This window comes from Mesoplodon densirostris, chromosome 8 (genome assembly GCF_025265405.1).
Source record: "Mesoplodon densirostris isolate mMesDen1 chromosome 8, mMesDen1 primary haplotype, whole genome shotgun sequence".
NCBI classification, from domain to species: Eukaryota; Metazoa; Chordata; class Mammalia; order Artiodactyla; family Ziphiidae; genus Mesoplodon; species Mesoplodon densirostris.
In genome coordinates this window covers 95,154,683-95,176,021 of record NC_082668.1, presented here as the reverse complement: position 1 = coordinate 95,176,021, position 21,339 = coordinate 95,154,683, and the positions used below count along the sequence as shown (strand labels likewise).

The following is a 21,339-nucleotide window of genomic DNA, read 5'->3' as shown; positions in this document are numbered from 1 at the left end:
CCTTCACTTCTCTGTAGTTGAAGCTCTTGCTGCTGCCTTGTCATTCTTTATTTATGCTGACTTGTCCATACTCAAAAGGCTGCTGAAGTCCTGTCTTAGTGAGTCTTTGATCCACTGTGCTTAAAAAGCACATCTTAGGTCCTTTAAAGCTGGTTAAATCGCTCTCCTCATGGCTTAACTTTTCCACACTGTTCACAAGAACTAAGCTAATACAACTTATAAACAGGTCACATACACAGATTTCACCTGCTTATAGGTTGCAAACATCAACTTACTGACAATATTTTCACTATTAAACTAGTTCCAGAACACAGAAAGTTTGTTAACAGTACAAATTAACCTCATATGCCATTAAAGGATACTGTCAAGGTTGTGTCAAACAATTTCACAAACATAGAAACAGGAAATGTTAATCTCCCCCATTCCTTCAACCTTTATTATATGAATAAAAGAACTTGAGACAATTTAGGTTAATTTTAATAAAATGTTTCCCAAGCATTATTTTGACCAGGTACCCAGGTTTAAGTTATGAACATTGACAGTGTCCATTTATATAACCAACACTTGAAGTTGTTAAAGACTTAACCATTTTCTAATAATTAGCCTATTTTCTACACTGCTTATTCACATATGTCCATTAACAAATGGAATGTTGTCTGTTACATTTATTGGTTTGTGAGTGTTTTCTGGAAAACTGCAGTGTCTGTGAAGACCGATTTCCATGCTGGCATTGCATGCATCCAAATATTAATGCACAGAGGCACAGAATTAGAGCAACGAGAGCATATTCAAACACTAGCACGCCCCATCCCCCCTTTTATTGCTTGTTTTGCTTAGTACTTCTTAAAACAAAAATAAGAATCTCAAATTTAACGTTCAACTACCGAAGAAATAATAACAGCAGGGCACATACTTAGGGCTCGAATGAAATTTTAAGCACTAGCTGGCGCAAAACAGTAGACATTGGTTTATATATATATATATATATATATGACCTTGTTATCTAAGACTCTTCTCAACCAGGGTCTTCCAAACAAATTGTAAACTCATACCAACATGATTTAGGTTCAAGCATACACATGGAAATAACAGTGTGTTCTTTGGGATTTTTAGTGAGTACAAACTCTTAACTATCCAAATTTGAATTCAGGTCTTGAAGTGAAAAGCTTGTTTGTACTAAGCAACTGTGCTACACTTCTACTGCAGTAGTCACTTGGGATGATTATATCTAGACTATCCTTGGTTTCATCCAGTAAAATGCAGAGGGTACAAACAAAAAAGCATGCCAGCAAGGGTTCAACAATGCATGATTTTTATTCTCTTGCTCTGAGAGCTTGTATCAAAAAAATATATATTAAACCAAGGAAAATAACTGAAGATTTATGGGCCTCTTGTGCTTTAAAAAGGAAAAAAAAAAAAGGTAGCCACTAATTCGCTCAGATAGAGCAGGCTTAGTGGTCCTGTATTTTAAAGACTTTAAGAATGTTTCTTAAGGTAGGAGGAAACGGAAAACATTCACTATCCCTTTCCAGAATTTAAACAGAGGGCAGGAGACATTCTTTACACCCAAATAAAACTATGGCAGTTCACATGTGACCAAGGTGAATGTAGAATGGAGATGTTCTAAACACAGCTAGGACTCTCAGCAAAGCTAATACACTAAAATCATATGATTACATTTTGAAAGAAAATGCACAAAAACCAAATAGGAATTTTGAGATTTTTCATTTGAAGTAAATCTTAATGCTATTAAATTCACAAATATGCTAATTTAAATACCCAATTCTATTATCTAAAACACACATTGCAAACATACAAATATCTATTCTCTCCACATGTCAGAGCCCATTCATTTCATGGTTTGGAAATGGGGAGAATAGATCCCCTTAAACTGCAAGTCAGCAGGTGTTTCTTTACAGTTAACTTTAGCAAAATTCATACAAAATAGTAATTAACAATGATCTTCTTTACTTGTTAACTCACAAGGAAACACCTTCAAAACTGCATTTTGTTAAAGTTTCTGTACTAAAATGTAGAAAAACTGAACTACACAAATATTGAAAAGTTAAAAATTCCTTAATTTTTTATTCCTGGTACCACTACCACAATTTACAGGGCAATATACCTGATGTAATGAAAAGAAAAAGAAAAAGACAAAGCTACAACAGATAAAAGACCTCAGGAATGTACATCTAATTGACACTACATTGCATTAATCAATAGCTGCACTTTTTTGCAAACTGTGGCTATGACAGTCCTGAACAAGAAGGGTTTCCTGTTTAAGCTGCAGTAACTTTTCTGACTATGGATCATCGTTCCTTCTGTGGCAGATTTTTACAGTTCCTCTAATGCATTTGGGACGACTGTCTCAAAGTAACCTGCAGCTTTCCTGACAACTCCTCGCTCTCTCTCCTGCTAAGAACTGTAGCCTGTTGAATAATACAGGATAAAAAAATTATTACACTCAGTGAACAGTTCCACATATTCTTTATCATCATGATAAAAATTTAAAGATACCTACCCTTTTCTTCTGAGTTTTTAGAACCTTCTGCTACCATATCCACCACTTCCACCACCAGATCCATAACCACCTAGAAACATACACACAAAGGTTTTAAAGAAACACATGAATTTTTAATTTAAAAGGCTATGAAAAATTTTGACAGGAAAAAAAAAATTATTTACCACCATAGGGGCTTCCCGAGCTTCTTCCACCAAAACTGCCCCCCTTCATGGGTCCGTAATTTGATTGCTGTTGTCCACTATAATTTCCAAAATCATTATAGCTCCCACCACCACCATAGTTACCTGAAATTACAAAGGTTTTATTTGTGGCTGACCTACACAGTTATTTTTTTTAAATACATGTACTCATCATCTTTTGACAATCGTGGCAGCATGTGCTCTGACACTTCCACACAACACTTTGAAAAGAGATTTTACAGAGCTACCAAACTCTTTCCATATAGAGGCCCACTAGCAGGCCTCAGACACAGGCAGGAGAGGAAAAACAAGAAGTGAAGGATGGCTCAAAAGACTACGTGTTTAGACAGCTACCGTACTTTGTTTATATTAGATATTACACCCTAGCACATTCTCTCCTTCGTACCACTAGACAGCATCAAAATTATGTTTGATTCCCCCTAATTCTGATACCATATAACTTTTAAATCAATGACAAAAAAGCATTTCAAGTTGACTGTTAAGAAAAACTTGTCGATATATCAATACAGTTCAACAAAACTCAGTGCATTCATGACAAAGTTCTTTATAGCATCGTGGAATAATGATGCAGACCTGCTTAAGAGTCTGCAACGCACCTGACATATCAAGACTCAAAGTATTTTTGTCACCTAGACTCCAGATGACACCCGATTCATTTCAACATGTCTGCATATTCAATTTACAGTTCCCATCTGTCCAGCTTAAAAGTACCTAGAGTTAACTAAAATTCAGGCAACAAGTATTACTGATAAATGTCCATTTCAATACAAAAATAAGAGTTGAATACACTTGGCCAATTTACTAAATTGCCAGCAAAATAAGAACAGTTTAATTTCCCACCAGTTGAGTATTTTCTATTATAAAACCAAATGCTGTTTTAACATGTTTTTAAACACCCGTAAGAAACTATAAAAACTGCTGAATATTGAAAACAAGTGAAAGTCTACCACCTCCAAAATTCCCTCCTTCATTGTAACCGTCATATCCGCCACCACCGCCACCATATCCACCACCTTGGTTTCCATATCCTGGTCCGCCACCACCATAGCCTCCTCTACTACTGTAACCAGGACCACCGCCATAGTTACCACCTAGAACAACAAATTCGGTTGTCAGACAAAAATATAAATGTACAGAGGATCAAGTTATTGAATGCTAGTTTACTGTACTTTTAAGCCCCCAGAAAACAGGTCAATGAACTGATTCAACACTCTAAAGCCTGGTAATACCTGGCTAATAGAACAGCAAGAATCTGGGCTAGGAACAATTAAGATGAATGCTTCAATCTTTTAACATTAAAAAGTTGTCTCAATTTTTAAAAATCTCACTAAGGACAATAGTGAACCGTCTCCTGAGACCACCTCAACTGCTAGTACAATAAACCTTATCAGCCAAAAAGAACCAGGTAATGTTAAATCTTCAGGACTTTAAGGTCTAGTTTTCTATATTAGTTTCAAAGCATACTTTAATGGTCAAGCCACACAAGTTTTAAATTAGAAAAATGTAAACAAACACTTTCATTCTTCACCAAGTACAGAAACAAAACCAAAATATCAAACATTAAAAAACTCACCGTCGCCTCCAAACCCATTATATCCACCGTCACCTCCTCCGTAACTACCTCTGCTGCCACCACCTCCACCACCATAGCCTCCTGGAAAAAAGCAAAGTGTGAATGAAATGAATATATTCAGTTTACCAGTCACACTTAGGTAGACATGTTCTTAGAAATAAGGTAACGGTCCTACCTCTTCCACCAAAGTTTCCACCACGGCCAAAGTTACCTCCACCACCTCCAAAGTTTCCTCCACGACCCATAAAGTTGCCAGATCCACCTCCACGACCTTCAATACAGGCAGGAAAGTTCTTTAAGAACCTTACAAACATCACTCATCTCTATTTTGTATGTATATATGGTACTACTCACCTCTTTGTGATCCAGCAGATTGCATTTCTTGTTTAGAAAGGGCCTTTTTCACTTCACAATTATGCCCATTAATAGTGTGGTATTTCTGAACTAAATTTTGTTTAATCAAACAAACAAACAAACAAAAGTTATTTGATGTTTGGAAAAGCACACATAAATGATATCCTTTATCACGATATAACTTATTAAAACATCATCAAAAAGGTAGTGACTTTGAGTGGTGATAAGGGAGTGTTCTGGGATGTTAGTAACATTTATTTCTTGATCCAGATGCTGGTTACACAGGTATAGTCACTTCATGAAAACTAAACCATACACTTTATATGCTATCATTGTGCACAATACAAAAGTTATAAGCAATTTAGCAAGTTTAGTAGAAAGCAAAGAAGCCATTTCTGCTTTCTCATTCAAGTTCTGAGAAACTGCTACTTACCAACAATTTTATCAACGGTATCATGATCATCAAAAGTTACAAAAGCAAATCCTCTCTTTTTTCCACTCTGCCTGTCTTCCATAACTTCTATGGTTTCAATCTTGCCATACTTTTCAAAGTAGTCTCTCAAATTATATTCTTCTGTATCTTCTTTAATACCACCAACAAAAATTTTCTTCACTGTTAGATGGGCACCAGGCTTTACAGAATCCTACAAATAAAAAAATATGTAAGTTAAAAAAAAAAAAACTCAAAAGATTTGCAACAATTTCACATGTCACACAAGACTGTATTATTAACATACCTCTCTAGAAACAGCTCTCTTTGGTTCCACTACACGCCCATCAACCTTGTGTGGTCGAGCACACATTGCTGCATCCACCTCTTCAACACAAGAGTAAGTAACAAAACCAAAGCCCCTGGAACGTTTTGTTTGGGGGTCTCTCATCACCTACAAAACAAAAATTTTAAAGCACTGAAACACACCTCCACACGTCCTCTGCCCTCTTTCAAGAACCTTTTGTTCCCTTAATAACTTACCACACAATCTGTAAGTGTGCCCCATTTCTCAAAATGTTCTCTTAAGCTATCATCTGTAGTTTCAAAGCTCAGACCACCAATAAACAGTTTTCTCAACTGTTCTGGTTCCTTTGGATCATGGCCCTGAGGAAACAAACCAATATATTTTAATTATTTCGTTTAGTAGGTAAATGCAAAGATGCACAAGCCTTTTAATCTCCTACAAATAAACTTTAACATCAAATTCCTGTACCATTAACACTTGCTCTAAAATCTGGAGGAGGATCACACACATCAATTGATTAAAGGGACCAAGAAAACCTATAACCAGACTCTGAAATGCCAACATCACTTAAAAACTAAATTGAAGCCCAAGAGAATTCCAGAATCAAAAGTCCCGAAATTTTGAGCTACAACTACAAGTGTCTGGGGACAGATTATTTTAGAAGTGGCTACTGAGAAACCAATTTCTAAGAAACCAGAAGTGTTGTAAATGCAGTGTTTCATCTATGCCATTTCTTCTCTCGTCTTCCCTCCCTAGTCTACACCCCCAAAAGCACATAATTATAAACCACAAGACTGTGAACTACAACTTAAGAGTGGAGAAATTCACCACTTTCAAGCAAATAAAAAGGTGTTCACCACTTCAAGAAAGTAAAAAGGTGAAAATAAGTGTTTCTCAATAATAGGCTAAACCAGCATTCCCCCCCCCCAAAAGAAACTATGGAAAAAACCAGCCACGTAAAAATTTTCTATTTGCATTTGTACCACATGCCAAAAATGTCAAAACCAACATTTTACTGGGTCAAAAAAAGGGCAGTTTGGACTTACGTTATGTATGTTGTCTGACAAGAAAGGAACACAGTAAAAAAGAAATTGAGATTAAAAAAAAAAATTAAGATATGGCCTGAATTGTTTTACAATTTAACTAGTTCTTTAACAAATCACATAACTACTACTTAACACATATATGCATGAAGATAACTTTCATCCAAAGTCCTTAAATAGAGGCACTCACATTTACATTCTAAGATCTTCCTGTGTCTTCTAAAAGTAGAGACGTTAAGGCATTTAATATGAAGAGACTGTCACATGCCACGAAAAAATGTTAAATGATTAACAGCCTAAAGCATTTATTCACTTAGTCTCATCTTTTCAAGTCCCGGTTAAATACATCTAATTAACAATACACAAGCTTGAGAGAAAGAAATAACCCACATGAAATTATCCCAAACAAATGAAAAATTCGACTCTGGTTGCAGTCCTCTGAAACAAAATTACAAGAAAGTACAACCTGAGCCGACCCATCAGAATAGGAAAAACGAAGGTGGAAAAATTTCAACTTCCTATTTTACATCCACACTCTAATTATGAGATGGGGCACTTCACCCACATGGAACGAAGCTATGTAAGGACTTTAGCAAAAACGGCAGATCAAGAAGTACTTTAAAACAGCAAAGTTAAAAAAATATATTTTCAACCCAGTGCTGCGAGGAAAAGAACGGGACGGAAAATTCTCCTTAGCCTCTGTAAGGCCTGGAAACGCGTTGGTAGAACATCACTGAAAGCACTAGGCCCCAAGCTTCGAGACCGTTTGCGGCATTCTCTGCTGGGCCGCCTCCTCCCTCTGCCTTCCAATCCCACGCTCTCTCTCCCGGCGGCGGAGCCAGGCGGCGGCCATTGCGTGCCAATGCGCCATTTCGTAACGCGGCAGCGGATCAATGTCAATGTGGCCGCCGCCCGCCTGCTCGCTCGCCCGGATGTGCCTGCTCGTCCCCTCCCCTCCCCCACCGCCTCCTCCCAACCGCTCCCGCCGAGGCCCGCCATGCCGCCCTCGGCCTCGAATGGGAGGCCGCGCGGCCGGCGGGCCAGCTCCCCTCCCGAGGTCTCCCCAGCCACACCGCGCCTCCGAGGGACCACTTGTGCAGCCCAAGGAGACGGCAAGGCTGGCGAGAAGCCCCAAGGAGGCCTCCGAGGCCCGCTCCCCTCCCCCTCCCGCCGCCCGTCTCAGCGCAGAGCGCGGGAGGGCCGACCCAGTCCACCCGGCCTCCCCACTCCCACCGAGTCCGGCCCCCCTTGCCGGCCACTACCCAGCAACCCCCCGCTCTCCCCCTAATACCTCCTCCCCCCGGCGGCGGCGGCGACGGCCGGAGTCGGGCTGGGGGCGGCCGGGCGGCGGTTTTACCTCCATTTTGAGACCGGACTCGCCTCTTCCAACTCGAGTTCAATATGGGACCGAGAGGAAGAGGCGGGGCTAGCCGTCACGTGACGCGCTTTTCGCGCGCCGCCGGCCTGATGGGGGAGGGGCGAGTTAGGAAGGGGCGTGGCCAGCTGGGCGCGAAGAGGGACTGGACGAGCGGGTTGGTGGGCAGAGGACGGGGGCGTGGCAAGCCCCGGGAGCGCGCGCGCCTCGCTAATTTACAGTGCGGCACCGCCCTTGCCGCCGTTCGCGCCCGGGCGGCTGCAAGGACGTCAGCTAGACTTTTGCCAATGGTCGGCGCCCACGTCGGGAGAATGCCTCGTGACCGCGCGTCACCGGAGAAAAAGGCCTGTTTCCCTTTCTTCTCGCGCTTCTTTCCCCTCCCCCACGTGGGTCTTTCGGTCTCCATTATCGAATTCATTTCATTCACAAGCCTGAGTAAAACCACATTTTCCCTTCTTGTACTTCAGGGTTGTAAGAAAGCCCTCTCGGCCCCTCGGCGTCTCCTCGCACGTTTCCAAATGGCAGGGCCCGGTGTCCGTGACTGGGATGCCCACTGTGAGGTCCCGCACTGAATATCCCTGACACGGACATATGTGAATCATGGGCATCTTGGAAAGGCCTCAAAACGCGGCTGAAACACTGAAACTTCACCCTTAATGAGCTGAGGCAAGACTGGTCGAGGTCAGTTAATTAGGTACTCACTGATATCTCAAGAAATCTGTCGGCACTATTTTCTTTCACTTCTAGTTACTGTGGAAAGAGCTGAAGGAACTGTTCTCGTGGACTGGATTTAAGGAATGATTTACAAGATTGCTAAAAGTAAGACCACCAGATATACTCCCTATTCGCGAGTGATTTTTACCTAATTATTTTCACTTGTGAAGTAAAACAAAAAAGATCAAAGAGTTGATCTAATTCATTCTTGGCCTCCCAAGTGACTTTAAGTCATTTGACCGTACTGAGCTTTAGTTTTAGGATTTTTTTTTTTAATGAAAATGGGGATAAGATTTGGTGATCTCCAACACCCATGACAGCTATAAGGTAATAAACTATGGATCCGTATTGAAGCAAAGGTGCTGGTAAAAGTGACCACAGTTGACAGGTCTCCCTACCATGCTAAGAAATGCCCTGTATTTTAATGTAGCAATCCATATGAGCATCTCGTTTAGAATTGATCAGGCCTCCCCTTGGAAAGATTAGAAATCTAATCAGTTATATTCTAAGTTGTTTGAAAAGCAGTTTGTTAACCATTGGGGAATGGTCAGCTCAGAGTTTGGGGAAAAAATTAGCACAAAGAATAACAGTTTGTTGATGTTTATCTAGCATTGCCCAAGTGGAACAGTGTTTGATTTGGGAGACACGAACAAAAGGTACTCTGTTCTGGGGCAGAAACCAGTCACCAGGCCTTACTGTATCTTGGATGAAAGCAACCCTCCAAGCAAAGTAACCCTCCTCTGGTTACTCTGATTCTATTATCAGAAGCAAATTGTTACGTATTCTGCTTATCGGGTACTCCTGATAGCCAACAATAGTACTTGAGATATTGGGAAAATTTCTACCCTTAGTATCTCGTTCATATGTAAAAGCTTTGTGAGTTTGATTACTATGAAATAGTCTTGAATAACTTGGTCACTTCTGAGTATGTAGAAAAACGTGACGTTAAAGACCTTAGGGAGATGGTATTCAAACCAAGGTACCTATGAGAAACTGCAAGAAAACTGATCACTTGGCTTCACTTTAGGGCATGTTTGTCTAGGTGTTTTCTAACCAAGTTATTTCTAATCAATAACTTTTGTTATTCTTTCTTTGAATTGTATGAAGTTTTCATATTAATTTGAGAAATGGTGGGGGATGGGATACTAAGTACTTCCATCCAGGAACACAGTATGTCAGTCCATTTGTTCAAGTCCTTTGTCCTACAGTAAAATGTGGATTCCTCCCAGATATGTTGTTCACACAGATTCTGTAGTTTTTAGACATTAGCTATTTTTTATGCTTTTGTCTAAGCCTCCTCTCCAGCTCCAGGGCCACATGGTATCTCGTACAAATATCCCTGTTTGAGTTCTTGACCCTGTTGGACACAGACTTGAACCTTGGCTGTTTTCTATCCTTGTAACCCTGGCTGTTTTTGAAATGTGAGAGACAGAGAGTATATGGGGTAGGAAGCAGAGGACAAGGGTCCTAGGGTGGGATGGGGTGGCAGACTGATTTTATGAATAATCTGTATCAGGGCCTCTAAGCTTCTTTCACATCACAACATATGGAGAAAATGCTAATTTTTTAAAAATAAATTGATTTTATGTATTTGTTTTTGGCTGCGTTGGGTCTACGTTGCTGTGCACAGGCTTTCTCTAGTTGTAGCGAGCGGGGGCTACTCTTCGTTTTGTGCGCGGGCTTCTCATTGCAGTGGCTTCTCTTGTTGCCAAGCACGGGCTCTAGGTACGCGGGCTTCAGTAGTTGTGACGCATGGGCTCAGTAGCTGTGGCGCACAAGCTTAGTTGCTCCGCGGCATGTGGGATCTTCCTGGACCAGGGATTGAACCCGTGTCCCCTGCATTAGCAGGTGGATTCTTAACCACTTCGCCACCAGGGGAGTCCCAGAAAATGCTAATTTTTGTACAGCACACTAGGTTACATAAAAGAAGAGATTTAGAGGCATCTAAATGATGGTAAAAAAAAAAAATTATCACATTTTCTTTAAATAATTATGATAAAGTAAAATACAGTGTATCAGGGAAGATATTAAAAATTGAATTTGGATAAAACTTTCAAATAAAAAATTTCCACGTTTTAATAATCGACTTGAATTTGTTCCTGTGAATATACTTTGATATTAGATTTTATGGTTGAAATGGCTTTATTCAGTTTCTGATCTAGACTTTTTAATGATAAACTCATATTCTGAATAGTAATTATCAGTGAGGGACTCTGATCACCTAAGAGTCAGAGTGGGTGATAAAATATTTAAAACCATTTTATACAACCGTTCAAATGTACAGTTGGGGGCTTCCCTGGTGGCGCAGTGGTTGAGAGTCCGCCTGCCGATGCAGGGGACGCGGGTTCGTGCCCCGGTCCGGGAGGATCCCACATGCCGCGGAGCGGCTGGGCCCGTGAGCCATGGCCGCTGAGCCTGCGCGTCCGGAGCCTGTGCTCCGCAACGGGAGAGGCCACAACAGTAAGAGGCCCGCGTACCACAAAAAAAAAAAAAAAAAAAGTACAATTGTAATTATATTTAAAGAATAACAATTCTTACAACTCTTCCTTTTAGTTTATTGACAAATGTAATGTTGCAATTTCATAAGATAATGCAAATGAATTTCAATCCCAATAGTACATTTTTAGTTTTCTTTTTCTTTTTTTGCAGTACGCAGGCCTCTCACTGTTGTGGCCTCTCCCGTTGTGGAGCACAGGCTCCGGACGCGCAGGCTCAGCGGCCATGGCTCACGGGCCCAGCCGCTCCGCGGCATGTGGGATCCTCCCGGACTGGGGCACGAACCCGTGTCCCCTGCATCGGCAGGCGGACTCTCAACCACTGCGCCACCAGGGAAGCCCTTTAGTATATTTTTATATCAAGATTTCCACATTGAAACTCTAGCTTTCAGAACACGCATGCTTTGTCAATAGCTAGCCTGGGCACTATTCAAAGAGTGTACTGCTGCAAAGGGATAGAGATGGCCAGTATATGTTTAGACAGATATTAAAGGCATTGCCTGGAGCTGAGCCCACCAGAAAACTACACTCTGCCACGGCTCCTGTCTCATCCCCTGACAGATTACCCCTGAGGCTGTGTGCTGTGCCCCATGGGTCTCCTGCATTGGCTCCAGGATCTTTGGTCCATGACAGGCAGTGGGGTGCTTTGCAGATAGATGCCAGATGTGGCATCTCCTTGGCCGCATGCAGACAGCAGAACTGTAAGTGCTGGTTGCTTCTTTGGCATACACCTCAGACTGCTCTGCACAGGTGCCTGAGGAGACCTAAACAAGGCTGCTCATGGCCAGAGGTAGTAGCCCAAAGGGCTCTGGCTGCCCCCACCTGCTCTCAACTGCCTTATGCAGGAGGGGTCAATTTCTCACTTACATTCAGGACACCAGCACACCAAAGTCCACCAGTTGGGAAGCTCTGTCTGTATTATGTGCCTCATTTTATGAATGAGGAAGCTGTTTTACAGGTCAAGGAGGTGATTTTTTCCCCCAAATTAAGAGCAAATATGACAGAGTCAGAACTGAAAGAAAGAAAAGAGAAACTGAATGAAAATATTTTGGACAGGAGGAGGGTAATTCTTAGAAGGGAGGAATTGTAATATACTATAAGCTTTGTTATCTGCCACTATATTCAGAACATGCTAATAGCTTTATTTTTCTAAATTCTTGGTTTTTAAATGAGTATCTGAAGTAAAACACAAAACAAAACAAACATCTCTCCCCCCAAATCCTATTACACAGATTTGACTGCAGTCAATGTAACTTGGCACATACGCTTTTACATTCTCTTCTAGGCCTAATCAAAGCCTTAAGTATATATAAATGGGTATACATAGCCATATCTGTTTCATTACAGAACATATAAAACTATCTAGATTGATCTGAAATTTCCTTTTTACCACCCACTTACCAAACCAGTCATTTATTGAACTCTTACTATGTGCCAGGAGATGCTGGCTGCTGGAAATGCATCATGGTCACTCACATTATTGAACACTTACCCTGTACCTTGCACTGTTGTAAGCACCTTATGTTCTTGATCTCACTTAATTCCCATAACAACCTTAGGAGTAGGCCTTATTATTACTGTCATTTTTTTTTAGGTGAGTAAACTAGGGCTTAGGAAGTTGAATAAATAGACCAGGGCCATATAGCCTCTACAACTAAGGAGATGAGGTAGAATGTCATGTCATAGCTGTATTTACATTTTAATATTCTTGGAAGTAACATTTTCTTAAAAGATTTTCCGTCGTGCATCTGTCATGTTCGCTACCTTTTTTCATCATGTCTCCAGAGACTGGATGGCTCATAGTAAGCAATTCATTTATTTGTTGTTGAATAAATAACTGAATGAACAATAAATGAGAATGTTGGGTCCCCTTCAGTGCTCTGCAGGACCTACTGTATAATTTGTGGGCCTAGTGCAAAATGAAAATACAGGGCCCCTTCCTCAAAAATTATTAAAAATTTCGAGACAGTGACACCTGAGCATTAAGCCAAGCCAGGACCCTTATGAACGCAGGGCCCTGTACAACCTTGTTGCTGGCCCTGGTGCCTAGTGTCGTGCCCTGTCTAGAGCAGTCTCTCAGTCTCTTTTGGATGATTTATTCATTTTTCATTTTGTGATCTACCTCCACTTGCTCATCAGCCACTCATTTCTTATGTGTTCAGAATCTAGTTTCTGCCCCAGTTTATGGAAATTCTTTCTCCAAAGTCACAAAAGACTATCTAGCTGTCAAATTAATTTCCCTAGTCTCAACGTTAATCCTCCTGTTTTAGTCATTTCAGGCTCTTTAACAAAATACCATTGACTGAGTGAACTAAAAAACAAACATTTGGGCTTCCCTGGTGGCGCAGTGGTTGAGAGTCCGCCTGCCGATGCAGGGGACACGGGTTCGTGCCCCGGTCTGGGAAGATCTCACATGCCGCGGAGCGGCTGGGCCCGTGAGCCATGGCTGTTGAGCCTGCGCGTCCGGAGCCTGTGCTCCGCAACGGGGAGAGGCCACAACAGTGAGAGGCCCGCATACCGCAAAAAAAAAAAAAAAAAAAAAAAACATTTATTTGTCACAGTTCGAGAGGCTGGGAGGCCTATCAGGATGCTAGCATGATCAGATTCTGGTGAGAGCCCTCTTCCTGGTTTGCAGATGGCTGTCTTCTCACTGTGTCTTCATACGGCAGAGAGAGGGAGAGAGAGAGAACCAGTGAGAGCATGAGCACTAGCTCTTGTGTTTCTTCTTTATAAGGACACTAATCCCATTATGGGGACTTTACCTTCATGACCTAATTACCTCCTAAAGGCCCACCACATTGGGATGAGGATCTCAGCAAATGAATTCTGGGGAGACACAAGCATGCAGTCCATTAACACCTCCCTAACCCAGGGATTGACATTACTGCCTATCCCTCCTTTTGGTGTTCTCCTCTCTTGTCTTTATTAAGAACATTGATTCTCTTTTTCAGTACTGTCCCTGCTTCCTTTTGGAGCCTTCCCTCTTTCATTTCCTCCTCCCTCCCATAAGGTTTTGTTAACACTGAGGTATGGAACCTCTGGAGGAACTTTGTGAAGTGTACCCATTGTTCTCCCTGGAGTGACCACTTTCCCTGGGAAAAATGTGAATGGTATACATGCCTGAGAACCCTCAAGCATGGAGTATTGATGTCTGGTTAATGAAATTCATATCCTATCCTACATAAATGGTAGGTAGAATTGCAATCCTAGGGCAAGAGGGGCTCAGAACTGGAGAAGCTGAGGGTGAATTGTCAGCTCCAGTCCTGGGAGCAAGTCACAGAGTTTTGAATGGATCTGGGAGGAATCTCAGCATGAAATGGGAGTCAAATGTTAGGAAGGAACTAGGCAGATGGAGTGAGAGGAAGGAGAGATGGGAGCCCTAGAAAGAAGATGGACTTAATTTTGGTGGACAGGTTCCCCAGCACAGGATTACTTTCATGCAACTGGAGTGCCCCAAGTAACAACTTGGATCTGGCATTTCTTACTGTGATATCTTGGTAGCTATCACTGGCCAGCCCTCGGTTTTATCTTTATTTCTCAAGCTTGCCAATACCACCACTACCCGTACCACCCTAATTTTGATTTATTTTAATTTAAACAACACGCAGCAACCTGGCTTCTATGTGGCTGAGAAAGGTCAGTGCACACACAAAATGAAAATAGTATGAAGTGTAAGACTGTAAGAAAAAGAATTTTTTTTGGAGGGGGGATGTTGCCATCAGTACAGTTGGTCTCAGCTTTTGGAAGAAAGTCATCTGATTGAAAGAAATGAGATTAACACCCGAATTGACTGACAGACCTTTAATTTTTCTCAGGGCTACTTTCTCCCAATCTTTTTATTATAGAAAAAAAAATACTGAAAAGTTGAAAGAATTGTACAAAAATCACCTTTATACCCACCAACTAGGTTCAACAATTGATAACCATCTGTCATTTACTCTTCATCTATCTGTATAGAAATGCATTGCAAATATCATGACACTTTTCCCCTAATATAACCTGCATAACCTAAAAACAAGGACATCCTCTTATATAATCACATTACCATGGGTTTTTTATTTATTAAATGTTTTATAATTAATTGCAGTCATTATTCCTTTTGATATTTGAATTGCCTCCAATTTGGCATCTGTGTACTTTTCGTCATGCTCCCATTAGTCTTCAACAGCTTACTTGAACTCTCTCAGGTACACTTGAATTTTATTAATCAAAGCAAACTCTATAGTGGATTTTAGGCAATATGTGGAAAAGATTTGGGGATGAGGAGAGGGAGAAAGTGGCCTCTATATAGGTAGGCCAGTGGGATTGTCCTTGGACTCAGCCAGCCTAGGCTCATCTTGACCAGAGCAGCCTTCTCTTGCTTTCCTCAGAGCCCCAGATTCACCAAAAGCTCCACTGTTTTTCAGAATTTATTGGCAGCGGGAGGCTGAAATTACTATATTTGTAAATTAAGAACTGCTTGTTTGTAAATTAAGAACTGCCTGCTTATTTTTGTAGGAAGAATGAGGATGAATATGATTAAAATTGAAGGGAGATACTCATCAGTAGAAATATGGGCTGTTAAATTAGAAAAGCATGTTAATGTGTATCGTGATGAGAGACCTCTGACTGAGACCCGGAGAGAGCAGACCATGGGTCCCTCCGCACACAGAAACTTAGCTGTCCTGTGCCTTATTCCTCATGGCCTTCTGAGCTCACATTGACAAATGAGTCCCATGGCTTTGGATTATGAGAGAGTTATATTTTAAGAAAATTTCTTGTGACAATAATACCTTGACTCAAAGCAAACATTTTCAAAGGGTGGGAATTTGGGCCACTGAGGCAAGTCAGTGGAGGAATTTGATTTTCGACAGTGGCTCATTCAACAAGTCACACCATAATAGCTATTCCTATTCTGCTACCTATCTCTGGCCCTGGCTACAGTCTTATCACATTGAACATGTAAAAGGTAGAGAAGATTCAATTACCCTGAGTGGCAGTTATGAAATATCCTTCCTTGTAGAAGCAAGGACAAATACTTTCATGTTGCTGTGAATATAGTAATACTCAAGACGTTGATGGAGGATATTTAAATAATTCTCTGTGAAGGCTTAAAGGATGGAAAAGTCATTCAGGATTGCCTGTTTTGTCAATAATCCCCAACCTCTTTACATTCTATTTGCTTAGATCCCCACTTAGATTTTAGAATATGTTTACTTTATTTGTTGCTTTTAATTTCCTCATATTTCCCTTTCTTATGGTTCCTCTGGTCCTTCTACCATCATTGCCTTAGTTAATGTAGTGTCATTTGCTTCCAGCCATGAACTTTTTAAAAATATGCTTTAGTTCTCCTAAATAAGGAGCTTTGGGTTTCTTGATTTAGATAAATCTTTCCAGGAGACAAAAATATGAAGGAGATTCTGCTAATCCTACAACTATGTAAAATTGTATACAATCCTGGGACTTCCCTGGTGGCACAGTGGTTAAGAATCCGCCTGCCAATGCAGGGGACGTGGGTTTGAGCCCTGGTCCGGTAAGATCCCACATGCCGAGGAGCAACTAAGCCCGTGCACCACAACTACTGAGCCTGTGCTCTAGAGCCCACGAGCCACAACTACTGAGCCTGCGTGTCTAGAGCCCGTGCTCCACAACAAGAGAAGCCGCTGCAATGAGAAGCCCCCTTACTGCAACGAAGAGTAGCCCCTTCTCGCCCCAACTAGAGAAAGCCCGCGTCTAGCAATGAAGACCCAACGCAGCCAAAAATAAATTTTAAAAAAATTATATACAATTCTAGAAGGAAAATTCTTTGTAAGTTAATCAAGGAGGTGGGTTTGACAGGCTCAAATGTCATTCAGGTGTTCCCTCTCTCTCCTTTGCTGTATGGAATAGCTGAAGTGGTGCCTTCCCCAGCTCTGGTTCCCTTTCATCTCAGAGCTCTGCTCAAATAAAGTCTCTCTCTGTAAAAGGAATCTTGGTGTGCGCGGCTAAGTCACTTCTCCTACCCCCATGTTATTAAATATACATGGGAGAAACCATGTACTAAGAAAAGTGCTTTTATGTACAGCTATTCAGCTGAGCAAACAAAACAAGCTGGTTACCACTGCAGCATGTCTCAGGCACATTCTTTAACCTCCAAAGGTATACATAAAAATTAGAAAGCAAACTAAAAAGGAGTAGTGTAGGAGGAGGAGTAGTGTAGGAGGAGGAGTAGTGTAGGAGGAGGAGTAGTGTAGGAGGAGACATAGGAAGCTTTAGGGGTGGGCATGATGCTCTACCCCCTTAATGGACATTTTTTCTGGCATTTCGTTTATTTGTTGGTTTATTTATTTTTATTGTGGTAAAATATATATAACATAAAACCTGCCATTTTAACTGTTTTTAAGGTACAACTCAGTGACATTAATTATATTCACAATGTTGTCTAACTATCACTGCTATCTATTACCAAAAAGTTTCTATCACTGCAAGCAGAACTCTGTACCTACTAGGCAATGACTCCCCCTTCCTTCTCCTCCCAGCCCTGGTAACCTCTAATCTATTTTCTGTCTCTACGAATTTATCTGTCATTTTAAAAAGATGAATTTTGGTGGCTATGTAGATGGGAAATGGCTTAAGGAATGCACGAGAACAAGACAACTTTTTTCCTTCAGGTAATTTAATGGGATAATATTTTGAAAACCATTATTGTGACTTTCTCTTTTGCTTTTCTTGGAACATAATTTCTGCTCTGCTTGACAGAGGTGCTGATCTAGCTGGCAGAACTGAGAGATTAGGGTTTGAAATGGAAAGGGCACAAAAAGAAGAAGCTACATGATATTCACCTCTGAAAGCCTCTGAAAGCAAAAATAGTGTTATACATGTTGGTGGCCTTGCAAGCTGTGTTTTTATCTTAAGAGAGGATTTTTCCAAATTTCTTTAATAATCACTGAATCAGGAGGGACCAGCTCACAAAGTTCTGCGGTATAGAGAGGATACTCTTCTGTTCGTATTAACAAATCCACAAGTCTTTCTGCTTAATAGCAAAAAGAGGGGGAATAGTTAGGTTAAGGTTGCCTGCAAGTAACAAAAATACTCCAGATAATAGTAGACGAGGGAGGAGTTTATTTCTTTATCATGTTCCTGAAGTCTTTTTAGTTCACAAGGTTGTCAGTCCAATACTGGCATGGCATTCCATGAGGCTTGAGACTTAGGCTCCTCTGTCTTGCTCTCTGCTGTGCTTCATGCCAGAAAGTAAATCTACATTGCAGCCAGCAGGCAGGAGGAAAGGGGGAAAGAAGGATACATCACCTTCCTTTAAGGATACTTCCTATAAATTGCACACACAATTTGTGTTCATATCACATGGGCAAGACTTAGTCACATGGCCATAACTAACTGCAAGGGGGCCAGAAAATGGGAGCTCTGTCATTATGGAAGAAGGGACATTCAGATATTTGGGATAATTCACACTTTCTGCCACAGAAAGAGAGGTCGTTTGAAGAATGAAACTTTAAGATGGAGGAGAATACTGAGTGGAAGGTCATAGTGGGGGCTCTGGGCAGCCCAAGGGCAACTCCAGGGGAGGTTATTGAGTGTCAGGAGTGGGTTAGTTCTGAGAACATCAAGAGGCTCGGAAATGGGTCTTGCTAGCTGAGAATGTAATAAAGAAGTGTTCTTGACGGGAATTCCCTGGTGGAGCAGGACCAGTGGTTAAGACTCCACGCTCTTGCTGCCGAGGGTCCAGGTTCAATCCCTGGTCAGGTAGCTAAGATCCCATAAGCCAAGAAGCGTGGCCAAAAAAAAAAAAAAAAAAGAGTATTCTCAATCTTATAATCTTGGGAAGAAGACTGGTTCTATCCTGTCTTCACCACAAACTACTTGTGAAATGGCTTCTTCCTTCAGAAAATGAGTCCCAAGGAGGGAGCGTGATGGATATCTCTCTTCATCATGCTGCCTGAAGAGCCTGGAGACAGGGATAAGGGGAGTAGGAAAGGCCTTGACCAGAATCTGATACAGGATGTGGACCTGTAGCCTGCTGAGGGATCTGCCTCTTAGGAGTAGCGGCAGGTGAGGGTGTATACTTTGAGATGTGTGCACCTCTGATGCGTTCAGTTTCAGAGGGGATTCTGCTTTGCTCTGGCCTTCAATTTATGACACATGGGTACAGAGGCCACATCATATAGTGATTTGCAGCAAGGATTTGGGAGCCAGACTGTCCAGATTTGAACCCCAGCACTACCCCTTACCATCCCTTAAGTAACCTGAGAAAAGTTACTTAATCACTCTTAATATGAAAGGAGACAATAATACTAGTACCTGCCTCATACCACATGACTACAGGATGTAAATAAGACCAGAGATATATTATCAATATAAAGTTCAATATGGTTGGTCCTACCAAATGGAGATTGTTTGCCTGCATCTTACCAAAAAAAAAAAAAAAAAAAGACTTTGGCATTCTATCTACTTTGTCCCTACAGCTTTGTGTAATGTCTCCCCTATTATGTTAAATTTCTTACTAATAGTCCTGTTTTGTGTTTTTTTTACAAGGTTTTAAAATAAGGATTAAATTAATTAAAACATGATATAGAAAAAACTAAAAAAAGTTAGCTATTATATATTATTATTATGACTCATAGAACAAAATGGAGAAAATGGCTGAAAAATGGAACCCTAAAGAGTCTACTTGGGCATAGAAAATAGGTGTTTATTGATTCTTCATAGATGTTGATGTAGCGTGATGTAGATGGTGATAACCTATTTTTAAAAGTTAGTAGATGAATAAATATGCTTTCAGTGTGTTATCAGTTTATACAATGGAAACAACCTTAAAGCCATAGGAAATGACAGACACAAATGGGTGAAAGCTGGGTCAATGAATTTTTTTTACAGTTGAGCAATATTAAATCCAAACAATGTTACTCTGCTGTATATATGACAAATCTGTGCTTTTGGTTAGTCCCTTGCAGCAATTATGACAATCACAAAACTGCAAGTAGAAAACAAAGTGCAATTCAGATTGTTCTTGGGAGTAAATGTAACAGAACAAAGCAAGACTACTAGGAAGAAATCTGACATAATAGGAGAGACAATGTAAAGGGTTGTTGGTACAAAGTAGAAGGAACCCTGACTGTCCCTTTCACTCCCTCTCACTTTCTCTCTCTCTCTCTCTCTTTTCCTTTTTGTAATATACAAGCGGTCTCCATTTGGTAGGGCTAACCTTGTTGAATCTACGACAATACCACATCTTTGGTCTTGTTTACATCCTGTAGCTTATTCATAGAGCATGCCAACTAGCATATGCTGTGTGTTTACTTCAAGCTTACAATACCAACTGTGAATTATGTTCAGTCTAAGTATTACCGTGGTCTTTTAAAATTGTAGTTAGAATTTTTTTTTTTTTTTTTGCGGTACACAGGCCCCCCACTGCCGTGGCCTCTCCCGCCGCGAAGCACAGGCTCCAGACGCGCAGGCCCAGCGGCCACGGCCCATGGGCCCAGCCGTGCCACAGCATGCGGGATTCTCCCGGACCAGGGCACGAACCCGCATCCCCCGCATCGGCAGGCGGACGCTCAACCACTGCGCCACCAGGGAAGCCCCCTTCTTGTGTTCTTTTGGCTGGTCTAATAATTAAATTGACACAAGACATTAACAGGAGAAAAAAAAATGTTAATTTGTACGTATGGAGGTCTCATAGAAATAGGATCCCCAAAAAGTTTAAAAGCAAGAAGGTTTTATACTTTTTAGACAAAGAAACAAATTTGTGAGGAGTTGACAAGACAAAGAAACTTAGGCTTGGGTGTTTAATTAGTGAAGAATCTGAGTTTGGGCTTGGGGTAGTAAATTAGTAAAGAAGTAACAAGGTTTGTTTATATAGGCTTCTTAGCCCTGAATTCCCTATCTCTGGTGATAAGGATGTCTCTCTACCTCCAGATGCAGGGAGTATACCTTTCACATGGGAGATTTATTTTCTGTTTTCAGAGGGTCAAGGTGTCCTTCTTGTATTGGCTGTCTCTTAAGTAACTTTAATTCAAAATAACCAGTATGCCACCTTGGCATATTTTGGGGCAACCTGCCCCGAGTTCCAACACCACCAGTCTCTGGTATTTGTTATAGCAGCCTGAACTAAGACAGACAAACATAATCTAACAATGTTATTTAAAGATTTCTCTCCCTTGATATTTGGTGATTTTAACAAATTTGCATTGGATTGATGTGTAACCATGAGCGTATTACTTACTCTCTAGGGGCCTCAGTTCTTTTGAGTTACTATAATTTACTTTGTAATAATGAAGTTCCATATATATTCAAACCCATCCAAAAAGAATCGCCTGATTGGATTACAGAAAGGATTCTACACCTCAGG

The 21,339-nt window shown here is 41.1% G+C and overlaps 1 protein-coding gene across 1 annotated transcript; it reads right to left on the bottom strand.

Annotated features, from left to right (window-relative positions):
- Nucleotides 1-1,295: 1,295 nt before the first annotated feature.
- On the bottom strand, nt 1,296-7,860 carry HNRNPA3 (heterogeneous nuclear ribonucleoprotein A3). Its single transcript, XM_060106253.1, has 11 exons — nt 7,723-7,860; nt 5,625-5,747; nt 5,389-5,535; nt 5,085-5,295; nt 4,652-4,741; nt 4,473-4,568; nt 4,298-4,378; nt 3,675-3,815; nt 2,686-2,808; nt 2,522-2,591; nt 1,296-2,429 (listed from the first exon to the last, which is right to left on the bottom strand). Exons 1-10 carry the CDS (start codon nt 7,792-7,794, stop codon nt 2,539-2,541), a joined length of 1,137 nt encoding a protein of 378 aa, XP_059962236.1. The 5' UTR covers nt 7,795-7,860; the 3' UTR covers nt 1,296-2,429; nt 2,522-2,538.
- Nucleotides 7,861-21,339: the final 13,479 nt, after the last annotated feature.